Raw genomic sequence first — 24,643 nt, forward strand, 5'->3', positions numbered from 1 at the left:
ACAGAGGGTTTGGGGCCCAAGTGTGCTGTCATCTGACTTACAAGCTCCCAGCCACTGACAATGGATGGAGGCCAGGATAGCTATCCATGCTGGGCCCTGGATGAAGGGACAGGAGCAGAGAGCATCTTGGACTGGGGTGCTCCACCACTCCCACATCTGAAGTCAGATCCTGGGTTTCTAGAGGGGTGGGGAAGGGCCCAGTCAGACAGAAGTATCAGAAAGGTCAGGATCCCAAGCCTTTCTTTCTTGTAATACCAGGGATTAAACCAGGACTTGTGCCTACTAGGTGCAAACTCTACCACTGAGCTGCAGGTACAGCCTCCTCCCCGAAGCCTTCTGAGCAGCCCACTAGTTCTGATCATGCCCCGTAAATGGTGGGGCCAAGGGCTGTTCTTGGCCACGGAGAAAGTTGGGTCTTTACTTGGCTGCTCCATCTGGTTCTCATCTTCCTCTCATCACCTCAGAGGGGGCCTTCACACTTGGCTGTCCACCTTGTGTAAACCCTAAGGTGCTAAGCACACAGCCGGAGGTAGGTCTGAGACTCCAGACCCCTGCTCACCTTTCCCTCCTCCTTACCTCATTGGTCCTCATCTGGGAAATGCAGGCCCAGGTAATAAGGCCACCTCTGGGAATGGCTGTGAGGATTCAAGGAGCTGCTGGCTGAGAGCACTCCAGGTAAATGGCAAGTATAGCACAGAGTGCTTCTCACTGTTGGTGGCCGAGTTGGTGGGGCCCTGAGAGTTCAACTTGCCACTGAGCAGGTGGGCTCAGGAGTCCAGAGCACAGATGTAATTTGCTTGAGGATATACAGTCATAAAAGTAACTACCCTTTGTGAACACCTTAAAATCATTATACTTTTTATTCTTCTTAATGCTATGAAACAGGAATCACCACCCTTCTTTGTTAAAGTAGAAAACTGAGGTTCATGGAGGGGAGATGACTTTACTTGGGTTCCTACTGTCAGAGACAAAGCTAAGACATGAAACCAGGTCTCCAGTTTTTTATGCTGATGGCAGCTTGGGTCCCCCACAGTGGTAGTTTCCTCCTCAGATCGTCAGCTCAGGAGGCCATGAGTGTCAGACCCTGTGATAAAGCCACAGGGCAGGCAGTGGAGCAGAGACATACACAGGTAGGTTCAGAGACAAAGACTATAACAGAAGCACAGTGTAGACATCTGGGAACCACTGGACACCTGTTTCCAAGGTGGGGCTCTCCTAAGTCCACTGACCTTCCAGCCACCCTCACCTGGCTGATGCAGCTGGAGTCGTTGAGACTGTCACTGATGGGGTTGTAGTCCTCTTCCCAGCTTGGACACTTCGAAGGCAGCAGCATGTCCACTGAATCCAGGCGATCCAAACTCCTGGTTGGGGGGTGAGGAGCAGGTATGGCTCAGTTCACCCATTGTTCAGCCTCGGAAACTGAGGCCATGGGGAAAAGACTGGCCAAGGTTATCCAACAGAAGAGGTAAAAATGGAAGCCACTGCTAGCCTTGGCAGGGGTGGAAGGATGAGCAAGGGGAAAGCTTTTAAAGGCCTTTATCTGCGGGGAGGTGACTCCATATCACACCCACTGCAGCCAGAAGGTGGCAGCACAAACCTGCATTTGATCAACCTGGAGACCAGCTCAGCCCAGCTCAGTTCCACAGCCCTTCTTCCAATTCCAGAGACTGTACAGAGGAGATGGGTCAAGGCCCAAACTCTGACAAAGGCTCCCCAAAGACTCTCGGTTTCACTGTAAAGTTCAGGTGGCTTCTACCAGGTCTCTAAGGACTCACCACTTATCTTTATTGCCCTGCTCATCCGTCTTTCTCACACCTACCTAGTCCTGGGTCTCCCCCACTGCTTATCCTGGAAATAAAGTATCCACAGGTCAGGATACTGTTAAAGATGGCTTGGACTAAAAACCAGCTTCTTCCACTGGCTGAACCTGGGCAAATCACTAGCTCTTGCTCAAGTCTCAGGGTCTTCATTCTGAAATGGGGGTGATACCACCTGCCTGGTTGGGGGGCTGTGGGGAGGATTTAATAAGGCAGATTGAAGTGCACTGGAGCAGGCACCATGGCCAGTAAAGCAAGTGCTGATCGGCAGAGCGGCTGTTGTTACTATCATCGGTTTCCCCTTGTTCAAGGCCTGTGCTCTGATCCTGCCCACTTCTCCCTCCTTGGTGTTCACTGTGACAGACAAGATTGCAGGTTCTTAGGACTCAAAGAGGTCTTGGAGGTCATCCAGCTCAGCTTGTCACTTGAACACAGGAAACTGGGGCTGGCTGGTGTCATGAATTATAACCTGCAGGCCATTTCCTGCCTTCCACCCCAGTCAAACAGATACTTAGCTGTTCTAAGCACTGTACACTGTCTCCATAACTGCCCCAGTATCACTGTCATCCGCCTGGTCTGCTCCCTTTTCTCTGTCCCAGTCTTCCTAGTCTTCCTCCTCCATGAAGCCTTAATTCATGCCCTAGGAGTTGAAGAGCTAGGAATAAGCTTATTTCCACCAATTCTCCCAAGCCTTACAGCACCAGGAGGGAGCACCAATGGAATTCCATGCAGGGTGTTGGGACTGATGAAGGCTGACACTCTAATTCTGGATTTCCTTCTCGCCTTGATCCTAGAATTTTCCATGGGGATGGATCACAGGGGCAAGGGCAGCAGATTCTAGGCTTCCCTAGGCAGTGCTGGGACACAAGTCGGGCTCATTAAGGGCAGGGGTGTCCAACCAGAAGATCCCATTGGGCCCAACCAGAAGGGACCTATTGGACAGTTTACCATGGGAGCAGAACTTGCCTGGGGATGTGATTCCTGTGGTAGTTTTTGAGGAAAGATCTAATTATTGGCAGGACTGAACAAAGGAAGAGACTGATTGTGGTCAGGGTTTAACTGTGGGTGGAACTCAAGAAAATTCTTTCCGAGGCTCTTGGGGTACAACTCAGAGTATAGCGCTAGCCTAAGCTTCAAGATCTGAGGGACCAGCTAGCCTGTGGGCAGGTTCACCTAGGAGTCTGAATCATTCCAGGAGCGATTCACCTGAACCTGATGAGGGTGGGGGGCAGGATTCACTTGTGGGTTGGACTTCCAAGGTGGCCGAAAGAGGGGTGCTCCCAAGGGCGGGGAAAGGTCCAGGGGCCTGGGAGAGAAGTTGGTCTGTGAGCGCGGTCCACTTAGGGGCGGTCCTCGGCGCACTCGTGTGGCCTGTGGGCGGGACCCAGGGGGCGGTGCTGCAGCTCACCTGCGTGGATTGCTCTGCTCTCCTAGCGACTGCTGCGTGGCCCTCAAGTAGCTCTGGCGCCGCGCTGCAGTCTTGGGTGAAGGCTTGGGGCTGCCGCCAGACTCGTCGCTGTCCTCGTCACCCATGGCCTTGATGTAGCTGCCGCTGCGCATGCGTCGACACGGGATGGGCCCCTCGGCCGCGCCCTCCGCCTCGCGTGGGGACAGCAGCGTGGTGCTCCACTCCCCGCCACCGCCGGGGACCTGGGGATGAGGGACGGGCACTCAGCGAGGGGGCAGGGGCAGGATTAGCCCAGACTCTGGCTCATCGCCTGGGAAGTGAGTTTGGAAGGACTGTCTCACAGCCCGAGAGGCACCCCGCTTTCCATGCTGTCACTGAAACCACGTTGCACAGAGCAGAGCTTGGGCCAGGAGGGATGCCCAGGATCCAAAACTGGCTGGGCTACAGCTTTTCTGTGTGGCCTTAAGCAAGTCCCTGTCCTTCTCTGCCAGATTTCTCCACGGGTCCACGCTGGGACAGCTCCCAGCTGTGTGGACACAGGTCTTCCCAGCAGCCACACTTGCTGAGCGCTCACCTTCCCCTCACTTCACTTATGCCACCCAGGGGATGCCTAATGACCCCACTGCACAGATGAGAACACCAGGACTGAGGCAGGGAGGCCACTTGCAGAGAGAGGCCTCCAGACCAGGATCGGAGCCTGACCTTAAGATGGGAGTGGAAGTCTGTGGCGCATCAGCAGGGGAGAGGGTCTCACAGTCAATCAATAGTCTTTTTCCTGGGCTGGGGAATATAGCTCAGCGGCACAGCACTTGCCTGTCAAGCACAAGGTCATGAGTTCGATTCCTAGTACCCCCCCCCAAAGTATCCACAGGTGGGGAAACTGAGGTACAGAGAGCAAAAGGTTTTGCTTGAATGAGGCAACCACAGAGTGAGCTGCAAAGTGCTGTTTTCCTATGTGAGCTGAAGGGATCCCATCTGTGGAATAGGGCTGTGATAATGGCAAGTGAGGTTACAGCTGTGAGGGCAGCTCTGGTCACGCTGGTTCTCAGTAGCTATGGTAACAGTCACCAACTAGGGGCCCTCCCCAGCCCTTTTAAGATCTGGCATTGCCAGCTGCTCTGGGGTAGTGCACACCATCTATACTCCTCTGTCACCTCACTAACACATGGTTATGTAAAATAAATACACACATCTCAACACTTACATGCTTCAGAACCTCAAGCCTGGGCACAGAATGAACATGCCTTATTGAATACACAAATTTCAACACACAGAAAACAAGCACACCCTTTCCCCTCCAAGCTGCTTGGCAAGTGCCCCAATGTGGCACACCCCTTCCTAAAGACACACGCCAGCAGCCACTTCGTCACATACAGGCTTTCACTGTGTACACAACATGTATCCAGAACACATTCCCTTCAGCACTACACAACCTCCTTGCACTCATACCAGCAAACACTGCACTTGGACATACATCTCACCATACACCCACCTCTCCATGGACACTCCAGGGTGGCACATTTCACCACAGATGCCCAAGTGGATGTGTTCCAGCATGGGGACACAGCAAACCTTGCACTCCCTGGATGGCATGCCCACACAAGCACCACTCCTTTCTGCATATCCCAAATGTCAGTGGCCACCTCCTGCTGCCTCTGGGGCTTGAGCCATCCCATAATATCCCAGGTGGGATATTATGCCCAGCCAGTCATCAGGGCCTGCAAATTCTACCTCCCAAGCCCTCCAGCTAGTCCATCTCCATTATCCTACTGTCCTTGGGAACAGGCCATGCTCAGAACACGCTGCCAGTCTACCTGCTCATTCCCTGTCACCAAACAGGCAGCACAAGCCCCAGGGGCTGCAGGGTCCTCTCCTGGGAGAGGAGATATTTCCACCTGATCAGACCCAACCACATTTCAGAGAGGAAGCAAGGTCACACATCATCCTCCCTAAGGTTTCTAAACTAAGGAAGCAGACTGAGAGCCACAAAAGCCCTAAATACATAAAAGTTACCTAGATTTCTATTTCTTTCTACTGGGAAAAAACAGGAGTCTCCTGTCTCAGGCGAATAAGAACTCAGCTTTGTTAGACCTTGAAGTCCTCTCCTTCAACATATATGTCATTGGGTACCCAAGGTCCATCCAGCCTGTGCTCCTATACCCCTGGAATGAGGTGCTCTTCCCTGTGGAAGCAGCCCCTTCCATCCACAACCTGCTTCCTGTAACTTCCAACCCCAGCTATCCAGTTCACAGCCTCTTGTGAACTTCTTGCCCTTGAGGTCCGTGCAGCAGCAGTGATGTCTCTGGGCCTTTTTCCACTTTCAGGTTGTATGACCTTGGTGCATAATAAGTGGCTCAATAAACATTAGTATAAGAAAGAAGAAAGTTCTCCCCGAGCCCAGTCAGGTTGGTGGCCTTTGGTGCTGCTCCCCATCCCATTCTGTCCCACGGCCCTACTGTTTGTTCCTGCATCTTTCTCTCCCAGTACCCTGATCATCGGGACTGTGTCTTCTTTATTTTTAGCTCTGTTCACTCAGTTGCCCCTCTGTCCATCTATTCCTTCCACATTTCCTGAGTACTTCCTCGATGCTGGACCCTGCCCTGGGCCTTGGGAACACATGGCTGCACTGGGTATGGTACCTCTCTTCAAGAAGCTGCTAGTGTGGTGGGGTTGCAGGTAGGAGGCTGACAATCAGAACTGCCATGCGTTGGTCCTCTGAAGTGAGCGGGATGGCACAGCTTCCAGCTCTTCCTTCTAAGCAGCAGGGGCATATTTTAGTCCCTTCTCAGGGCTGAGCTCAGAAGGGTCCTCATCAACAATCTGTTGAGAGCATGATCAGTGGAGGGAGTCCTTATTAGCAGGTGCCACCAACCACCCATTTCAGAGCGGAACAAACAGGATACCGGATGAAGCTACTTCCCACATGAATCTGTGATAGAGTGAGACCTAAAACCCAGTGCAGCTGGGTTTTACCAGCCCTCATCCCATCCACCCTGGAGTATACCCACCTGCAGATAATGGTAGGCTAGACCCTGGTGGCAGGACTTGGACTTTAGTAGGCTCTTGTCCAAAGTGGCTGAGGTCTTCTGGCAGACCTCATGCGCGTGGCTGAGGGTTAGAGTGGACCAGGAGCCCCGTTTGACATAGTTGGTGTCCGTTCCCACACCAAGGCTGGGGCAGGCAGCCGGGGGTGCAGGCGGGGGTGGAGGGGCAGTCAGCTCAGTGGTGTTGTTCTTGGTGGTTTTGAGCATATGCCCGCTGATGGTGTTGTAGGCGTGCATGAAGTAGCGTGGCTGACTGCGTTCCGCCTGGCGGCCTAGAGTCATCAGCCCAGAGGCTGGGCCACTGCTGCGGAAGGCACCACCCTCACCATCCAAGTTGTCATCGGAACTCCACCAGCCTGAGATGTTAGAGCGGCTGCGCCGCTTGGGCTCCCCAGCCTTGGCCCGCTCCTTGCTTTTGGCCCTGCGGCCCTTGCTGTCCTCCAAGCCACCTTTCTTGCTGCCATTACTCCCAACCTTGCCTGCTGTGCCCTCCAGTGAGGGTGCCTTTGTGAAGAAGAGTCGCTGGACAGAGTGGACCAAGTGGCGGATGCGGCCAGGGCTCTCACCACGGGCCTTGGCCTCGCCACGGGGGAATTGGAGGGTGCTGAAGCCATCACGGTGGATCGGCAGCTGCTTCTCAAACTGGTCCAGGAGGTTGGCAGGCAGCCGGTTGATCTTGGTGGCCTGGGCATGACTGGGGAAGGGGCTCTCCTCCGGCACCTCGAAGTGAGAGTTGTAGTGGATGCGGGGGAAGGTGCTGCTGGGTGGTGGCAGCTGATTGTTGAGTGGGAAGAGGCCGTCACCTGGCAGGGTGTTTTGTCCTGGGAAGCGGGCCTCGCGGGTGAAGGCCTCTGTGGGTGATAGCAGGTAGGGGTTGTGGTCAGGCCCTGAAAATAGAGGCTCGTGAGGTGGGTCCAGGCTGTCGGAGAGGTGGCGGGGGCGGCTGTCGCCGAGGCCTTTCATGATCCTGGCCCGTGGGCAGGGGCCGTTTGCCCTAGCAGGGCGCCCGGGTCAGGTCTCCCGGGCAGCAACTATCCTGAGGAGAGAACAGAGAGAGGTCAGCTGGATTTGGAGAAGACGGGGTTTCAGGAAGGTTGGACCTGAAGGTTGGGAAGATCTGAAGTCAAGGAGTCAGCCTTGCCATTGTGGAGTCAAGGACAAGAGCACACACAGGGTCTTGTAGGCAGAAGCAGAAGTTCCGACTCCCGCCAGCCACTATTAGACACAGCATGCTCTACGCTCCTGACTTAATGGCTAGACCTTTGTAGTAAGGACCTGGACAGCCAGGTTGGATCAGTCTTGGCCTCCTTCAAATTCCATGGTGGCATGTGTAGTGGGAGCTAGCTGCTCCTGTTCTCTTTCCCTCTTCACTAGAAGCGGCACACACAGATGTACCCTATGCATACAGCCAAGCTCTGTCCACCTCAGACAGACACCTCTGGAGTCCCAGGGATGGTCTTCTGGCAGCATGGGTCTCCTATGGGAGGACCACTGAAAGCAGGCTTGGGACTTTCGGGACAGGAACTCCCAGGGTCCCCAGTATCCATGCTGTGGTCTAAAGGGGACATGTGAGCCTCTGCTGTGCATGTCTCTTGATCCTTTGAATGCTTCTTTCCTTATGGGGAAGACATAATCTTTATTTTATTTTATCTTAGTTTTTTGGTATCGGGCATCAAACTCACATCCTTGCACTTGCACTTGCTTATGCCACTGAGCTAAATCCCCAGCCCAAGACCAAGACGTAATTTTTAGAAAGCCAGACAATAGGACCTGGTAGGGGCCTATCTTACCTGTGTCTCAGGGCAGTGCTGTCAGTGTTGCTTTAGCAGACAAATCCTTAGGTCAAGTGTTAGCCCTTTGTAAAAACTCACTTTGTCCCACACCACATACCTACTAGGAGAGGCTTTTGGTAGATCCTGGGGGTCAATGAGGTTGAAGTGGCCAACAAGTCCACAGGCACATCATTCTAACTGGGAAAAAGCAATAAGAGCCTGGAACAGAGTTCTCAAAGTGGAGAACAGAGACTCATTCTTGGGACTAGGCGGGCAGAGCTCCTTCTCAGAGAATTCCCAGGGCTTGTCTGGCCTGCGCTTGGTGTGCAGAGGGTCAGCAAGGAGTAGGGCTGGCTGTAGCACAGCAAAGGAGTGGGAGGCAGGAGGCTCCCTGAGCGCCTGGGCTAGCCTAAGGTTGCAGCTGAAGCCAAGCCTGGTAGGCCTCCAAAGATGCCCATGTCCCCCCAGTTCAAAGGAACTTTGCAGATGGGGTTACTTTCCAGATTAAGTTAAGAACCTACAATTAACCTGCAATTAAGTTAAGAACCTACAAATGGGGAGATTACTACAGATTATCAGATTGAGCACAATTAATCACATGGGTCCTTATAAGAGGAAAAATGTGGGTGAGAGAGGATGTGGCAATGGAACTAACAGCCACAGGGATGCTGGGTCATGAGCTAGGGAATGCAGATGGCTTTCAGAAGCTGGCAGTTGCAAGGAGAAGGATTTTGCTAGAGCCTTTAGGAAGAAAGCAGCCCATGACTCACAGAGTCAAGACTTCTGACCTCTAGAACTGTAAGAAGTCCCAGCCATATGGCCTCTTGGGGACAAGACTCAGCTGGAGGAATAAACAGCATAGGTCACCCAGAGCCATGCCTGAAACCCCGATCTGCAAAAAAGGGGATAGTGTTGGGGTTGGGGCAGAAGGCGGGAGGGATGAGACAACACATGGAGATGCCACAGCATCCACGAGGCCCAATGTGGTCAGGTTTTTATCTGCATCTCCATCCCCCGCCCCACCTCTCGCTTTCCATCTTCCCCTTAAGCTCATAGTCCTGCTGGGTTTTCTTCACAGATCTCATTGCTCTTGGTAATTCTCATATTTAGCTGTTTGTTTGCTTATTGTCTATTGTTGGATGGTACATTTTAGAGCTTCAAACATTTTAGAGGTTCCTGGAAGGTACCTGTTCCATTACCCCCTGCCAAAGCTGGGTTCAGGACATTTTCTTTTTTTTTTTACTTTCCCTTTTTTTTTTTTTTAAAAAAAAAACATAATTTCCATCTTTTTGAATTGGAAGCCTAGCTCAGTTATTTTCCAACTTCCTTATATTCTAATACCTGTGTCACAGCAGGACTGTGTGTTTTCCCCTGAGTACTTATTTGGATGTATCTCATAGATTTTTTTCTTCAGTTTTTCTTATTTTTAAAAATAAATTCATGTAACAAATTTAACCATTTTAAAGTGTATATTTACACTTTAACTCAGTGACATTTAGTACATGCATACTGCTGTGTAGCTGCCACTCTAGTTTCAAAAAATTTTTTCATGGTTGCAAAAGAAAACTCTATACCCAACATCAATCATTTCCTGTTCCCTCTTCCCAGACGTCAGTTGGCTTTCTGTTTTCTATGGATTTACCAATTTTCCTTGGTTTTATTTTTATCATGGTAAAATTTGTCTTTTTTTTTTTTGAGACAGGGTCTTGCTATGTATCCCAGAGTGGCTTTGAACTCTTGGCAACCCTCACGCCTCACCCTTCTGAGTTCTGGGATTACAGGTGTGTGCCACCACACCACAAAATTTGCCATTCTAACCATTTTTGAAGTGCACAATTCAGTGACATTAAGTACATTCACAATGTTGTACAATCACCACCACCACCACCACAATTGTCTGGTTCTAAAACATCTTCATTATTCCAAACAGAAACTCTTTACCCGTTAAGCAGTGATTCCTTATTTCTCCCCTTCTATATCCAAGTACTTTCTAATCTCCTTGTCTCTATGGATTTGCCCATTACAGGTATTTCAAAAATGTGAAACCAAACAACACCTGTCATTTTAGTTGGCCTATTTCACTTAGCTTACTGTTTTCCAAGTTCTTCTATGTTATAGCATGTGCATACAGTAATATGTTACTTAATGATGAGGACACCTTTTGAGAAATGTGTCATTAGGCAATATCATCATTGAAACAGAGTGTGCTTATACAAACTAAGATGGCTACGATGTCACTAGGTATTACAGTCTCATGGGATCCTGATCAGACATATTGTCCACTGTTGACCAAAGCACTGTTACGGAGCCCAGGACTGTATACGCATTTTGTTTATCCAGATTGCTGATGGACATTTGGATTGTTTCCATCTTTGACTACTGCAGATAATGCTGATATGAACATTGGCACACAAGTATTTATCTGTTTGAGTTCTTATTTTTAATTCTTTAGTGTATATATCTAAGAGTTGAGTTACAGCCGCACCATTTTATAGTCTAACCTCCAATATATAAAGGTTCTAATTTCTCCACATCCTCACTAGCATGTGTTATTTTCCTTTTCTTTAAGTATAGCCATCATAGTAGGTTCAAACTAGTATCTCCCTGTAGCTTTGATTTGTGTTTCCCTGACGACTACTGATGTGCAACATTTTTTGGGAGGTATTGAAAGATTAAACCCAGGGACTTCACACTGAGTTGCATCCCCAAATCTGTATTTTTATTCTGAGACAGGATCTTATTAGTCACTAAGTTCCAGGGCAGGGCTTGAATGTGCAGTCCTTCTGCCTCAGCCTCCTAGAGTGCTGAATGACAGGCATGTGCTACCTTGCCCAGCAATGTGGAGCATCTTGTCATGTGCTCATTGACCATTCATACATCTTCTTTGGAGAAATATCTATTAAAGTTTTTGTGCATTTTATAATTGGGTTGTTGTTGAGCTTTCTTTATGTATTCTGGATATTACACTCTCATCAAATACATGGTTTACAAATATTTTCTCCTATTCTGTCCCTAGTTTTGGTTTGTGTTTGTGTGGTACTAGGATGGTGCTCTTCTGAGCGGCATCCCCAGGCCTCTCTTTTTTCTTTATGTTGAAAGAGTCGTGCTAAAGTTCTCAGACTGGACTTGAACTTGCAATCTTTCTCACCTTCCAAATGGCTGGGATTATAAGCATGCATCACCTCACCACACCCACTTGAAATAGTCCCCCTTGCTCCAGTACTAGGGATTGAACCCTGTGCCTTCACTGAACTAAATCCACATATCTTTTTAATTTTTTATTTTTAGACAGAGTCTGTCTTAGTTACTTTTCTCATTGCTGAAACAAAATACCTGACACCTAAAATTAAAGGAGGAAAGGTTTATTTAGCTCACAGTTTGTACAGGTTTCAGTCCATAGTTGGCTGGCTTCAAGGCAGGGTGGCAGAGAAGAAACAGTTCATAGTGGGCAGAAGGTAGCAACAGCAACAGTTCTTTCCATTCCTCACATCTTATCCAGGGTACTTACAGTGGGTAGCACTCAAACTCTGAATCTTAGTGCCCTCCATCCTAGCATTACACCATAAATCATTTCCAGTGCCACACATTCTAGTCAGCCATTACTGAAAAAGCACCACTTATGACTGCATGAAGCTTTCAGGGGTCAGCTAGACATAAGCCATAACAGGTTCTTACAAAGTTGTCCAGGCTGGGCTGGAACTTGCAGTCCTCTTGTCCCAGCCTCCCAGAGTGCCAGCATTACAGGCACGTACCACCAAGCCTGGCTCCTATAGGTTTTTGATAGTGCTTCCCTCCTTTCCCACAACTGACCATTCATTCTTTCTTTCCCCACTAATACTGATGGCCTTTCTTCTCAGCTACCCCTGAGCTACTAATTCCACAAAGAAAATAAGTTAGTGTTCCCATAACTTCCTTGAGAGCAGGGGCTGAGAACTGAGGAGCCTCTAAAGATAAACCTATGTGGATGATGTGATGGCCACCCAGCTTACCCTCCACGGAGGCTTTCTGGCCTCTAGCTGCCAACAGCACTGGCTGCTGATGGTCCAGCCAAGTTCCTGCTAGCCATTGCTCTCTACTAAAGGGAGACAGCTCGCAAGGGTTATGCTTCTTCTAGAGCAGGAAGTATCCCATAACTGGTGGATATTTGGGTACTAAGCTGTGACTCTTCTGGCCCAGTTGTGGACAAGCCTAAGAGTTGTCTCAGCTCCAGAGCTCCTCTGGCATTAGCTAAGGACTTTGTGTGACCATGTTAAGGCTCCTTCCTCCACTGAGTCTTGCATCCTCACCTCTCACAGGTGTCCCTAAGTGACTGCCCAAGAACTTCTGCATGCAGGCTCAGACTCCAAGTTCTAAGACAGAACAGATCCAGATTCTACTTCCCTTACCTCCTCTCTGAGGTAATCTAATTATTTTCCATCCCCAGCCTCAGTTTTCTCATCTGTAGTACAGAGATGGTGATTTTTTTTTTTTTTTTTTTTTGGTAGTGGGGATCAAACGCATGACTTTGTGCTCGCTAGGCAGGTGCTTATGCCACTGAGCTAAATCCCTGGCCCCAATCTTTGCTTTTCAAGATTATGATGAGGGTTAATCATGGTGTTATACAGAAAGCCCCTGTACCTTTATTGCTCAATCAACAGTAGTCATGCCCCCTCCTCTCCTTTTGCTGAGCTTTTGGGGAGCCACCCAGGCCAAGGCTTTCCATTGGGGTGCTTCCCAGAATGGTAGAAAGTGTATACAGTTGGACTTGTATTCAAATCCTGACTCTTGCTCTTTGCAGCCTCAGTTCCCTCTCCAGGCAGTAAAGGGTTTGTACAAGGATGATCTGAGCATCTGGTTACACCAAGTCCTTCCCTCTGGCTTGGCAGGCATTAGCTCCTCAGCCACCCAACACTCAGGAGGTGGCAAGGTTGTCACCATGGGGCAGTCTTAATATAGGCAGCCTCAGCCTTGCAGGGGAGCAGCTTGCTGCCTGGCACTGTCTTTGTCAATGAGCTATACTTAGGCCCATCCGGGTGCCCGTAATTACCTCTCATTAATATAAGCCTCATTGCCCTCATGGAAACGAGGAAATAGCAGAGCTGCTGCCTCTGGGAGCCCTCTCTGCTCCCTGATGCCTCTGTGTTGCAGCCGTTCTCCCTACCTGAAACAGAACCGGGCCTCCTTGCCCTCCCCTACCATAGAACCAGTGGGGGGTCTGTGAGCATCAGACAGCTAATTAGGGGCCATGTCTGGAATACAACCCAGCATGGCTCTTCCTGAAGCAACATTCACCTGACTGAATCACAATCCAGAACCTTCTGTGAGTCTCTCTCCTTCTCAGTCCAAACTCCTTGCTCCTTGCAGTCCAAACACACTCCACACTGATCAAGCCCCAAACCATGTTTCAGATACTGCCCAGTCAGCTTCCCTTCCTAGACCCCTTACCATTCCCACTTAAGTCTTCTATATTTGCTGCTCCTAGGAAGACAGTTCTGTTGAAGGCTGTACTAGCAGAGGTAGATAATGAGTACAGAGAGGCGATAGTCCTGCTCAGTGCTCAGCCCTGTCAGTGAGGGAGACGCAGGCATGCAGAGTGGGGCATGGTAGTAAACTGAAGATGAAGGGCTGGAAATGAAGTGGGTTGGGATGGCCGAATATTCCAGAATGTTCACAGCAGGGTATGGATGAAGGGGGAAAGAGGCAGGCTGCGCTAACCTGTGACTTTAGGTGCCCCTCCCATGCCCCTGTTCAGCTCTTGCCAGGCCTGCTCCATCCCTGGCTGGTCCCTCCTCTGGTGGCTCCTCCATGAAGGTTCTGGCCTGCCTCCTCTCTCTTTGCATGCCTCTCATCTCATCCTGCCATGCAGCTTTAAACACCACCTGTATCTGACAACTTCTAAATTTATGTCTTCCACCCAGTATCACTTGCAAACACCAGATTGTCATCAATAACTGCATCCCTGACATCTCGCTATGGTTGTCTGATGGTCCAAGATGGAGCACAACCCTGCCCCACTCACTTGCTCTCCTGCAGTCTGTCCAGCTCAGCATATGATGACACCACTCTCCTGCTCACTCAGGTTGGAAGCCTGGACGCATCCCTCACTGCTCATAATCTCGCCCTGCATCCCATCCAACAGCGAATACTTCACAGACAGCTTGGTCTACTCAAGTCCCCAGCACCCATTTCTCCAGCACCCTGTCCCAGCCCTGCCTGGGTCCAGGTTCCCAGTCCCTCACCCAGACACCACTGCTCAGATCCTTTTGAAGATGCCTGTGGTGCTCACACTGAAAGTCAGCAGTTAACGCTTGCTCTAGTGACCCCACTTCCTGCCCTTGCTTCCTTGGGTCTCCATTCTGCTCCACGACCATGGGCTATCTGTCTCTTTTCATCCTCCTGACCTGTCACCTGCAATGCTCCATCCTAGTCTGTCTATGTGATGCTGCTCACTCCTCTCAGGACCCACATTCACCAGAGAGGTTGGCCCAGAATCCCTCTACATTGTATCACCCACTGACTAGCAAGGACAGGGTGTGTCTTTTTCACTGCTGGGTCACTAGCACTGAGCACAGGGCCTGGATACAGTACAGGCTCCTAAAGATCTCATCAAATGGAAGTCTTGAGGGGGATAAGAAATGCTGCAGGCAGCTGGGCAGCTGCAGGTTGGTAAGTTGTCTGCTCTTGCTAGTTGTGTGCTCTTCCTGAGCAGGTGCTATTTGTTAAGTTCCCTGTATGTGGAAGCTCACTTGGCTGCTCACTTTGTCTTCCTGGCAGGAGCTCGTGGCCATGGGCACCAGTTTCCAACATGCACCCTGCAGCCTTCATGTTTGGGTCCTCGGGAACTTCTGGCCTTAACATGGGCTGGGCCTGCGTAACTAACAGACATTACGGAATTACATCTGAGGCCAGGTCAGGAAAGTTATGGCAACTTTCACTTCTTTCTTTGGGGAAGACAGCTGCCATGTTGTGGGCATACAAGAGCCCTAAGGAGAGGGCCATGTGGGAGTAGCTGAGGCCTCCTGCCAGCCACTTGGCCAAGCACGTGAACAAGCCCCCTTGGAAGCCTCTTCAGATGGCAGCACCCCAGCTGCCAACTTGACTGCAGACTCTGGAGAGACCCTAGACCACAGCCATGCTGGGAGGTTGCTCCCAGGGTCACAGCCCAAGTTTACTATACTACCAAGTATGCGGGTGACCAGTAATGCAAAAACAGGCCTGAGAAGTCACCAGCTGGGAGAGTGGAGCTGGTGTGACTTACAGCTCCCATCTCGTGGCCCTGTCCCCCAGGCTGAGATCCCAGGTTGTCTTTCATCTCAGATGGCTCTGTAATCCTCACAAATTCAAGGCTTGTTTCCAGCCTAAGTTCGTGTTCACAGCAACTGTTTTAAAAACATGACATTCAATCAACTAGTTGTTTGGATAAGATTGAAGTCATTGGCTGCTAAGGTCATGCTGCCAGCAGTGTCCCCAGCATGGTCCCTCCTCTGCTCAGAGACACAGCAGAATTCCTGGAACTGTCCTGAGAGTGAATTCTGCACACAGAGCTCAGCAAGTGGACACTGCAGCTCCCTGGAGATGTGGGGCACAGATGTGGGGAGCTGGGATTTAATAGGGACAGGGCTTCAATGTGACCACACCCTATGTAAACCCATGTGGCCTCAGCTGAGGCTTCAGAGGGAGGGGGGCCCTGCTAGGCACGTTTCCTTGTGTGAGAGACGCAGAAAAGACAGGAGAAAACAGAGGCAAGAATTAGAAACTCCTAGACTCTCAGAACAAAAGGACTACAGATACAGAATCACAGTCATCCTTGGAAAAAACCTGGATGGAACTGCCTGACCCAGTTCCTCCAAGTCCCTTCAAGGTCTCCTCTCATCCTCAGCCAGAACTCTGGGCCCCTCCTCCTCACTTGGCCACCCTGATCTCATTAGTTATTTTTCCAAAACCACCAGCTCTTTGTGGCCCCAGAACCTTTGCCCATGCTGCTCCCTCCACCCAAACATTCTCTTCTCAACTCTTCACATATCCAGCTGCTTCTATTGATTCAAGGCTCCACTCAAATACCATCTCTTCAGAGACCTTCTCTGACCTGTCTCTAAGAAGACTCCTCTATCCCACCCTGCTTCCTTGACACCCTGAATGATTTCCTTCCAAGCAGGTCATCATCCTGCTGGGCTCCTTATAGTCTTGGTAGATGTCTCCCTTGTTCTGCATGCACTGAGAGGGGAGGAACCACATCTTTTCTTTTTCTATATCCCTGGTGCTAAATGTAAAGCAGACACATAGTAGGAATGTAATACAAAACTGCTACATGAATGAGGTAGTGAGACAGACAGAGCCTCAGAGGAGGAGTCTGGGGGAAGGCGGCCTGATGGGAGAGACGGGATTGACTGTTGGCCCCCTCCATTCTTTTTCTTGCCTCTCTGAGTCTGGGCTGGCCTGGTGATTCTATTCCCCAGCACCTTCCTGGGCACATTCTGGCATTAGCCTCTTTTTTCTGTTTGACATCCTGAAGCTTATAGGAAATGTCTCCTCCCCTCCAAGAAGTCTTTGGCTTTGCAAGCAGGAGACCCCTCTGGGATCCTCTCAAGATGGAGGTTACCACCTTCTCTCTAAAGCCTCTCTAAACCAAAAGAAAGACCCTGTGCACTGTGTGGATACCCTGCATGAAGAGGGTAACACTTCTTTGCCTGGGTTCTACCTGTGGTTGTGCATCCCCAGCGGTTACTGCTCTGCTTCATTCTCCGAGCGTCACAGATTAGATGATGAATTACATGCTTATTCCAAGCATGAAGGACTGTGGGGACACAGGGCAGAGGAAGCAGGGTCTGTAGCTGAAGGAGAACAAATGAGCCTTGTCTGTGCTTCCTCTTTGAATTCCTAAGCCAAGACCCCTCCATCCTAGAGGAGCCTGGGGTGCCCAACCTTTAGCTAGGAACAGCCTGCACTGGAGCACAAGACAATGACCAAGACCAGGGGTATACTCTTGTCCAGCTCTCTCCCCTCCACTTCTAGGCCTCTTTAGGCCCCACTATCATTCTCCAGATACTCTGGGTGGTAGCCCCAGGGAGATGAGAATGTGGGTTCCAGTGCCAGCACCCTAGAGTTTTGGTCTTTGTGCTCACAATTACTTGCTGTGTGAGCTTGAGCTTACTTAAGGTTACTTAACCTCTCCGGTGTCTTCTAAGGGTTGCTGGGAGAGATAAACAAGCCAACCCAGACTAGGCATAGTGCCTGGCATACAGTGAGTGCTGCACAAGAACTCACTGTGGCTCTTTTATCAGATGGAGCCCACCACAGAGAAGGGCTGGGTGTTACAGAAAACAGGGACTCAGGAGGCAGACTGCGCTGGGTGTTGTGTTTGGCCACCGAGAAGTTCAGAGAGTGACTAAGACTTGGCCCAGTCACATAGCACATTGGTGGCAGCCGAGACTTGTACTCAGGCCTCTGGACTTCTAGGCCAGTCTCTCTGGAGCTGTTAAACTAACAAAGGTTGGGTGTGTTCTGAGCGCTGGACACTTTCTGAGTAGCCCTCATTCTTCCTTGTGTTCTCAGAGCTCATCTGTCTAGACCTGGTCTACATTTAATTAAACCTAGTTAGAATTAAGTTTTAAAATGCAGTCATGCTCTTCAAGTGCTCAATGATCACACGGGGCTAGCAGGCAGCACAGGGAGCGTGCAAATACACACCACTGGCATCAGTATAGTCTGCACTGGGGCAGTCTGGGCCGAGAACCTGGCTGCTTCTGCATGGAACTGGAGGGGGTCAGGCCGGGGTCTCTGCCCTCTCTAGCCCCCACAGGAGACCTTACAATACCTCTTGGTTGTGGTACTGCTCAGCACTGACCATGTCACATCCTGTGCTCTGCTTTACCACCTGGGCTCCGGCAGGGGCTGGGACTCGCCCAAGGACGGACACACAGCAGGTTGAGGCTGTGGTGTCCTGACTCAGAGAGTCAGCAGTCAGCCCAGCTCATCAGAGGTCCCAGCCTCTTTTTTTGCTGATGAATAAAAGCCAAAACCCCTCCCTGGGGTTTCCTGGGGCCTATCAGAGGGCTTAGTGGGGAACAGCTGGCTGCAGCTATAGAGTGGACACCTGCCAGCCCCATGGACACCTCCTGGGTCAGCATGGGGACAGCCCTGGGGCTGGGAAAAGGCAGGGCAGATGCTCCTCTCCTACTGGTTCCAGCAAGGTCAGGCTGGAACCAGTCACCTCTCTGCTGCCACTTTAAGGCTGTATTTGTTGTGCTTGTCCTGGCCCTCCAGTCCTGGAACATTCACTGTGTGATCTCAGGCAAGTCATCTCCGCCTTCTCCATTTTCCAGTTTGAAAAAGATGATTCTAGCTGTGCGGGGCCATTGGGAGGAAGCAAATGGGACTGGCTAGGTAGGAAGGTGCTTGTCAACCAATGGCGCCCCAAGAAGAAGAGAATAAATTTTAGGTCCCTTCCAGCCTGGTATAAACGTCACCCCATTCATACTTCTCTGAGTCATGGTCTCCTCACCTGGGAATATGGATACTTCACTTGCCATGCAGGGGAACATTCTTCTACCCTCAAAGGAAATGGAATCTTGATATATGCCACAAAAGGGACAAACCTTGAGACTATCATTCTCAGTGACAAAACCAAAAACAGAAGACCACTTACTGTATGAAGCTATTTACATGAAATGCTCAGACTAGGCAAATCAGTAGGAGCAAAAAATAGATTAGTAGTTGCCAGGGGCTTGCAGGAGAGGGGTAAGGAGTGGGAATGGTTCAAGGTCTCTGTTAGGGAGGATACAAGCTCTGGAATAGTTTTGCTGATGATGTTGTACAACTTTGGCAGTGTGCTTGATCTCCTGAACTGCAACTTTAAAATGGCTTACATGGTACACTTTATATGTATCCCACCACAATTTAAAAAATATCTCATTTGTGGGGCACATGTTAGCCTCTTTGGGAATGTGAACTGAGAGCACCCAGAAGGTTTCTGGCAGGTGCTCAGTAAAGGTTACATGGTCCCCAAAAGTCAACTGAAATCAGCCTCCTGAAGTGGGTCTTGTAGTTCCATTTCACAGAGCTGCGATTTTTTTGTATTAGATTCCTTTTTTAAAAATTGGTACAGGGATCAAACTCATGAACTTGTGATTGCAAAGCAGGCACTTATGCCACTGAGCTAAATCGCCAGCCCTTGGAGCTGTGGTTCAAACCCAGGAAGTTTGGTTCTAGAGCCCAAGCCACCGATCAGCTCCCTGCACTGCCTCTCAGCCTCAGGTAACTGCATCCAATCTGCCACCATCTAGTAAAGCCCCTGGGGTCAGGGGACACTACTCAACTGCCTGCTCACCAAAATCTGCTGCCCCACTGGGGGAGGAGCCTCAGGGGAAGGTCACACAGGGGACACACTGGCCTGCACTCTGGTCTCAGAGCTCTGACTATGAGCAGGTAGGTCCTGGAGGCCACCTGTCTTGGCTTGTTCCACTCCAGCCTCTGCTGAGGGCTCATCCTGGAAGGCCAAGCTGGCAAACAGCAGAACAAAATGATCAGAATGCAGCACTTGCCAGCACATTTAATTCAATTCCTCCAGCATTGATGGGGCCTGTTCTGTGACTCATACGGTCCCAGTCCTTAAAAAGCTCATGGCCAAGTGCAGGAGGCAGAAATACACATGGCAATTAGACAGCACATAAAAATAAATCCCAGGAAGTGTCAAAGCCAGGGTGCGGCACAGTGAAGAGGGAGTTTAATACTCACCAGGAGGACACTTCAGTGGAGGTGGCATTTCAGCTATACTGTTGAGGACAAGTAAGATTTCAAAGGTAAAAGGGAAGGGAAGAGAATATCCTAAAAGAGAAAAAGCATTGACAAAATCATGGTCAAAGGCGGGAGATACAGGGAGTGCTGGGAACAGCAAGCTGTCTTGAGTGGACTGAGGAGGAGAGGGGGACCAATGCGCTGGATCATGGACAGCTGTGATAGCCGTCCTGGGGAGTCTAGATTTAAACTGTAGGCTGTCAGTCATCAAAACAGCAAGGCCCAAAGGCCATTGGTACTAGCAATTCCACTTCTAGGACTAACCTAGCTGCCTTGCTTTATACAAGGGAAATGATGTGCATGAGTTTTTTCCTTATAGCAGTATCTTAGCAAAAGCCTGAAAATGAACTAAATGTTCACCAGGGAACTGGATAAATTATGATCCCAGACACTGTGGAATGCTATGTGGCTGTGAAAAAATAAGGCAAAGGTAAAAGGGAAGGGAAGCGTACTGACATTGAAAACTCTCCAAAGTATCCCGTGACATGAAAACAGCAGGGAACAGAACAGTCACGAGCACTGTCTTTGGGTTCTCTCAGGAGCAGACCCCTGCCATCACTGTGAGGGAGCAGGGGCAAGGAGGGGCATCTGAGGCTCCGTGCTGCTGGGACCTCTGCTCCTCTGTGAACCAGAGCCCACTAGCCAGGGAGGACCCCGATGGTGGTGTACCCTCTGCTTTCTCTGCAGACGGCTTACCTCACCCTGACCCAGCACACCCCACCTGGCAGGCTGAAGGAAACCTTGGCCAGATGGGCCCAGACGTTCCTAGGAGGAAACTGGGCATAAAGCAGAGTTTGAGGCAGCAGGAGCTGGGCACGTAGGGGTGTGCCAATCAGGAGGGTGAAAAGATTTTATATTTGCTGGTGGCAGTCCCTAGAAACTAGGAACACAGCGATTGGTAGAGTAGGAAGGAGACTTTTTGCTATGTTTCTTCAGAATGAAAACAAAACAAAAAACCCAAAAAACAAAACAAAAAAAAGTGCCTTTTATTTCAGATAGTACAGAGTTCCTGTGTAACTCACACCTGGTTTCCCCTGTTATCATTTTACATAACAATAGCACGTTTGTCAGAACTAGGAAATTAACACTGGTGCCTTACTATTAACTGAGCTCCAGACTTTATCTGGATTTTACTAATTACATTGTTGTCCTTTTCTTGTTTGTTTGTTTCAGGATTCAATCCAGGATATCACAGTGCATTTAGTCTTTATGGTTTTGAACATGTGTATATATTGTTTCTTGCCAAAATTTATTTTCAAAAATATTAAACTACCCAGGTAAAATGGTGCCTGTCTGTAATCCCAGCTAATCAGGAGAATGAAGCAGACGGATTGCAAATTTGAGGCCAGCCTGGGCAACTAAATGATACCCATCTCAAAAATAAAAAGGGTTGAAAATGTAGTTCAGTGGCAAAGCACTTACTTAGCCTGCTTGAGGCCCTTGGTTCAATCTCCAGCACCATAAAACAACAAACAAAAACATCAAAACTACACATGCCAAGCTTGTACCCTAACTTTGGGCTATGTCTTCAACCACTGAGTTACTAAGTCTACTGTACATCATTCCTTTTAACAATCCTTTTAACAAATATATCATCCCTACAATTCTGAGGTATTACTAATTCGGATTGAAAGATAAGGAAACTGAGGCTCCGAGGTAAGAAACTAGAATTCAAGCCTGATTCTGTCAGATTCCTGCAGGCTTCCTGCTGTCCTTGGCCCTTACTACAGGAAACAGGACAGAGAGGCAGTTGACAGGTACTGGCTGGACCCTAACACACTGTGATTTCAGGCTAACTCCTCCCAATTCCTGGACCTCAGTTTTACCATCTGTACAACATGGGGGTTGGCCAAATCTTCCAGCTGACTGCTGAGTGAAAGTCTCCATCCTGTCCCCTCGTCTCCCCAGGATGGGCAGGAGGTCATGCATACAAGTTGGTTATCTCAAAACCCTGTGGTGGAAAACCACCTGAGGCACATCATCTTGCTATGAGTGATACTCCCAGTTTAAAGGGGAGAGCCAGTGCCATATGGGCCAAACCCCAGGAGGCGCCCTGTCACCCTTTGTACTCCTGTGACTGAGACACTCAGGACATCTGTGCCCTGCAGAGCCACTGCGACTGATGCAGTATTACTTCAAGGATGAACTTCTCATTTCCACCCAACTCTCTCCTAGGGTGAGGGGCTGCAGGGTGAGCAGGGCGACACCTGTTACAGTCCCAGCTTCTGACAGCAGCCTCCAGTCTGAGCCCTTGGACACCAGTCGTCTGCTCTGATCATTGTCACAGCACTGCTGAAGCCGCCGTGCTGGCCCTAAGTTGCTTTTACCTCGGTTCTTCTCTCAGGGACCAGCCTGGCACCACTTCCTGGTCTCCCTGCCTACAGGGCTTAGAGGTATTTGAGACTAAATATTACAATGCTGGAATGTCAACTTTAGGGTGTCCTCATACCGCTCTGTCCTGCTGCTAACATTTAACAGGTCACCAGGCCCTGGGGAGGTGGCAGCCTTCACACCACACCCAGCCCTTGCTTCTCTCCCCATGCCCTTAGCACAGTTGGACCCACCTTGCTCTGGTGCAACTGGTTCCTGGCCCGCCAGCTTTCCTGCCCACCTCCCAGCACTATTAAAATAGTGCATGCCCAGATCACATTCAGAAAATACTCTTGCTCTCTGTTGGATGCCATGTGTGCATTCCCTGGAATGTCTCACTTGATCTTCCCCTTGCACTCTGCACAGTACTTGTAATTAGGGCTCACACAGCTTTGTTACGCATCACACCTTCCTATAAATATGTGATATATGAGAGCTCAGCTCCAACAGCCCCCTGAAGGGCTTAATTATGATCATTAACATGTCCGTTTTACAGATGAGGAAAGCAAGGCACTGAGGATAAATCATTGACAAGTTAGCAGAACTGGGATTCAAATCCAGGTGGTTCAAGCAGGGTCTATGCTCCTGACCGCCCTCCACTCTTCCTGTTTTCACCCATGAGTTCCCTACTTCCTGAACTGTCAATCTCCTCTCCGCCCCTGTATTCCTGTCCTGGCCAGCAGCAATCTCCATTCTTCTCCCTGCAAACCATGTGCTCCTCTGCCCTCTCTGTCTCTCCCCAGTCTGGTCTGCTGCAGGCCCAGCTCCCACTGCTGCCGCTGGAGGTGCTCCTTGACTGCTCGCAGGCTGCCCAGCTCCAGGAACTCCAAATTTTGCCAACACTGTGCTGGAGTGAGCAGTCAGGGGCCCATGGGGGAGGGGGTACCTCACAAGATGGGTGGTAGCCGCATCAATTTTTTTGTTTCACCCATCCATCCGTTCATTCATTCCCCAATCCACCAGATACCCTCTATGATAAACACCTCTAATGAGCCAGGCTGGGGCTCACAGGCAGAGCTGTCTTGTGGAGACTCCTGTCCCAGCCAGAATCCATCAAGGCACACTCATCCTCTCCATGCCCTGGTCCTCTGCATCCCCTCATACAGTCTCTGGTACAGTGATGGTAAAGCTCCTAGAGTTTTCAGTGATAACAACCAGCTGTGGCACGTATGCCATAGATTCACCACCACTGCTCTAGTAGAAGTGCTGTCAGGATTGTTGCGAAAGGAGATGGATGAAAGGACCCATCTATGAGGAGCTTCAGGAGCAGGGGCAGCCTGTCTGCCAGAGATGTGATGTCAGAGGCAGCTTGGTGATTTGGGATGGTGCCCTCTAAGACAACATCCTGCAGCCTGCCTATATGTCCCTGGGGACTTGGGTGAACACAGGACTCTACTGCCTCCTATGCATGCCCTGTCCCTGAGTTTCACCACATGGGGCTCTGCAGCTGACTCTGAGTTCATCCTACCACCAGGAACTCATGTAGGAATTCATGAATCACTAAATAAAACCCCCATTGTACAGGTGTGGAAACTGAGGCTTTGAGGAGTGCTGGAGAGTAAAATTTCAGATAAAATTCAGTTAATATGTCAAAATCCAATCTTGTGGTGGTTAGACTCCAAAATAGTTCCTAGTAGGTTTCATGTCTTAATAGTCACACTTTCTGGTCCATTCCCTTCCGGATTGATGCTATGTTTGTCCTGTGCAATTAGTGGGATACTAGTGTGGAAATGATGGTATGTGATTTTCAGAGCTACGTTATTTGCTTTCTCTGTTCTCTGATCCCATGTGGTGAGGCACTCAAGTAGCCTTGTGGAGTGGTCCCCATGGGCTCCTGCCTTTGGGCAGTATGGACTGTTTGCTCTTTGAAGTTTCCTCTATGGAAACTTCACTTTTGCCCTTTGGGATTATGGAAGATCTAATCTCCCTCTGTCCTGGGCTGGCTGCACTGGAATTGTATCCTGCTATGGTCTGAATGTTTGTGTCCTCCAAAACTCATGTGGAAATTTAATTGCTACTACGACGGCATCGGGAGGCGGCACCTAGTGCCCTTATCTTGGAAGGAGGGTCATCATCATGGGGGTAGGTTTTGCTCCGTCTCTTCCCTTCTGCCATTTTATGGTGCAGCAAAAAGGCCCTCACCAGATGTCGGCCCTTTGACCTTGGACTTCCCACTCTCCAAACGGTGAGCTGGAGCTCTCGTCCATAGCAGTCTGTAGCTTACAGAGCACAAAGCAGCCCAGGACACAGCCCCTCTGGCCTCCTCTCCTGCCAGCGGCATAGCCCTGGGCAAAGGTGCCCTCTCTCTGACTTCCTTTTGTGAGGATGAGGCCCCAGCCTGCTACTCACTCTGGGCTCTCTCTTTAAGTGATGGTCCAGATTATTACAGACCTGAGTGGCAAAATGGAATCTAGGTTTAAATCCAGGTTTCTCCACTGCCTGTATGATCCTGAGTAAGCT

At 49.9% G+C, this 24,643-nt stretch overlaps 1 protein-coding gene across 7 annotated transcripts in view; it reads right to left on the reverse strand.

Moving 5' to 3' along the window:
• Dlgap4 (DLG associated protein 4) overlaps nucleotides 1–24,643 on the reverse strand; it is a 177,716-nt gene that overhangs the window by 69,067 nt on the left and 84,006 nt on the right. For 6 of the 7 annotated variants that reach the window (XM_063248391.1, XM_063248393.1, XM_063248395.1 and 3 more), the window contains 3 exons: nucleotides 6,234–7,305; nucleotides 3,226–3,467; nucleotides 1,247–1,361 (listed from right to left, as the gene is read on the reverse strand). In XM_063248391.1, coding sequence (XP_063104461.1) covers nucleotides 1,247–1,361; nucleotides 3,226–3,467; nucleotides 6,234–7,232 — 1,356 coding nt within the window. In that variant the 5' untranslated portion in view covers nucleotides 7,233–7,305. Of the gene's footprint in view, nucleotides 1–1,246; nucleotides 1,362–3,225; nucleotides 3,468–6,233; nucleotides 7,306–19,753; nucleotides 19,844–24,643 lie in introns of those variants that run through there. The other variant, XM_063248392.1, reaches the window with a different exon arrangement.

This window comes from Cavia porcellus, unplaced genomic scaffold (assembly GCF_034190915.1).
Source record: "Cavia porcellus strain 051 isolate PalLab524CR breed Dunkin Hartley unplaced genomic scaffold, mCavPor4.1 scaffold_5, whole genome shotgun sequence".
NCBI lineage: Eukaryota > Metazoa > Chordata > Mammalia > Rodentia > Caviidae > Cavia > Cavia porcellus.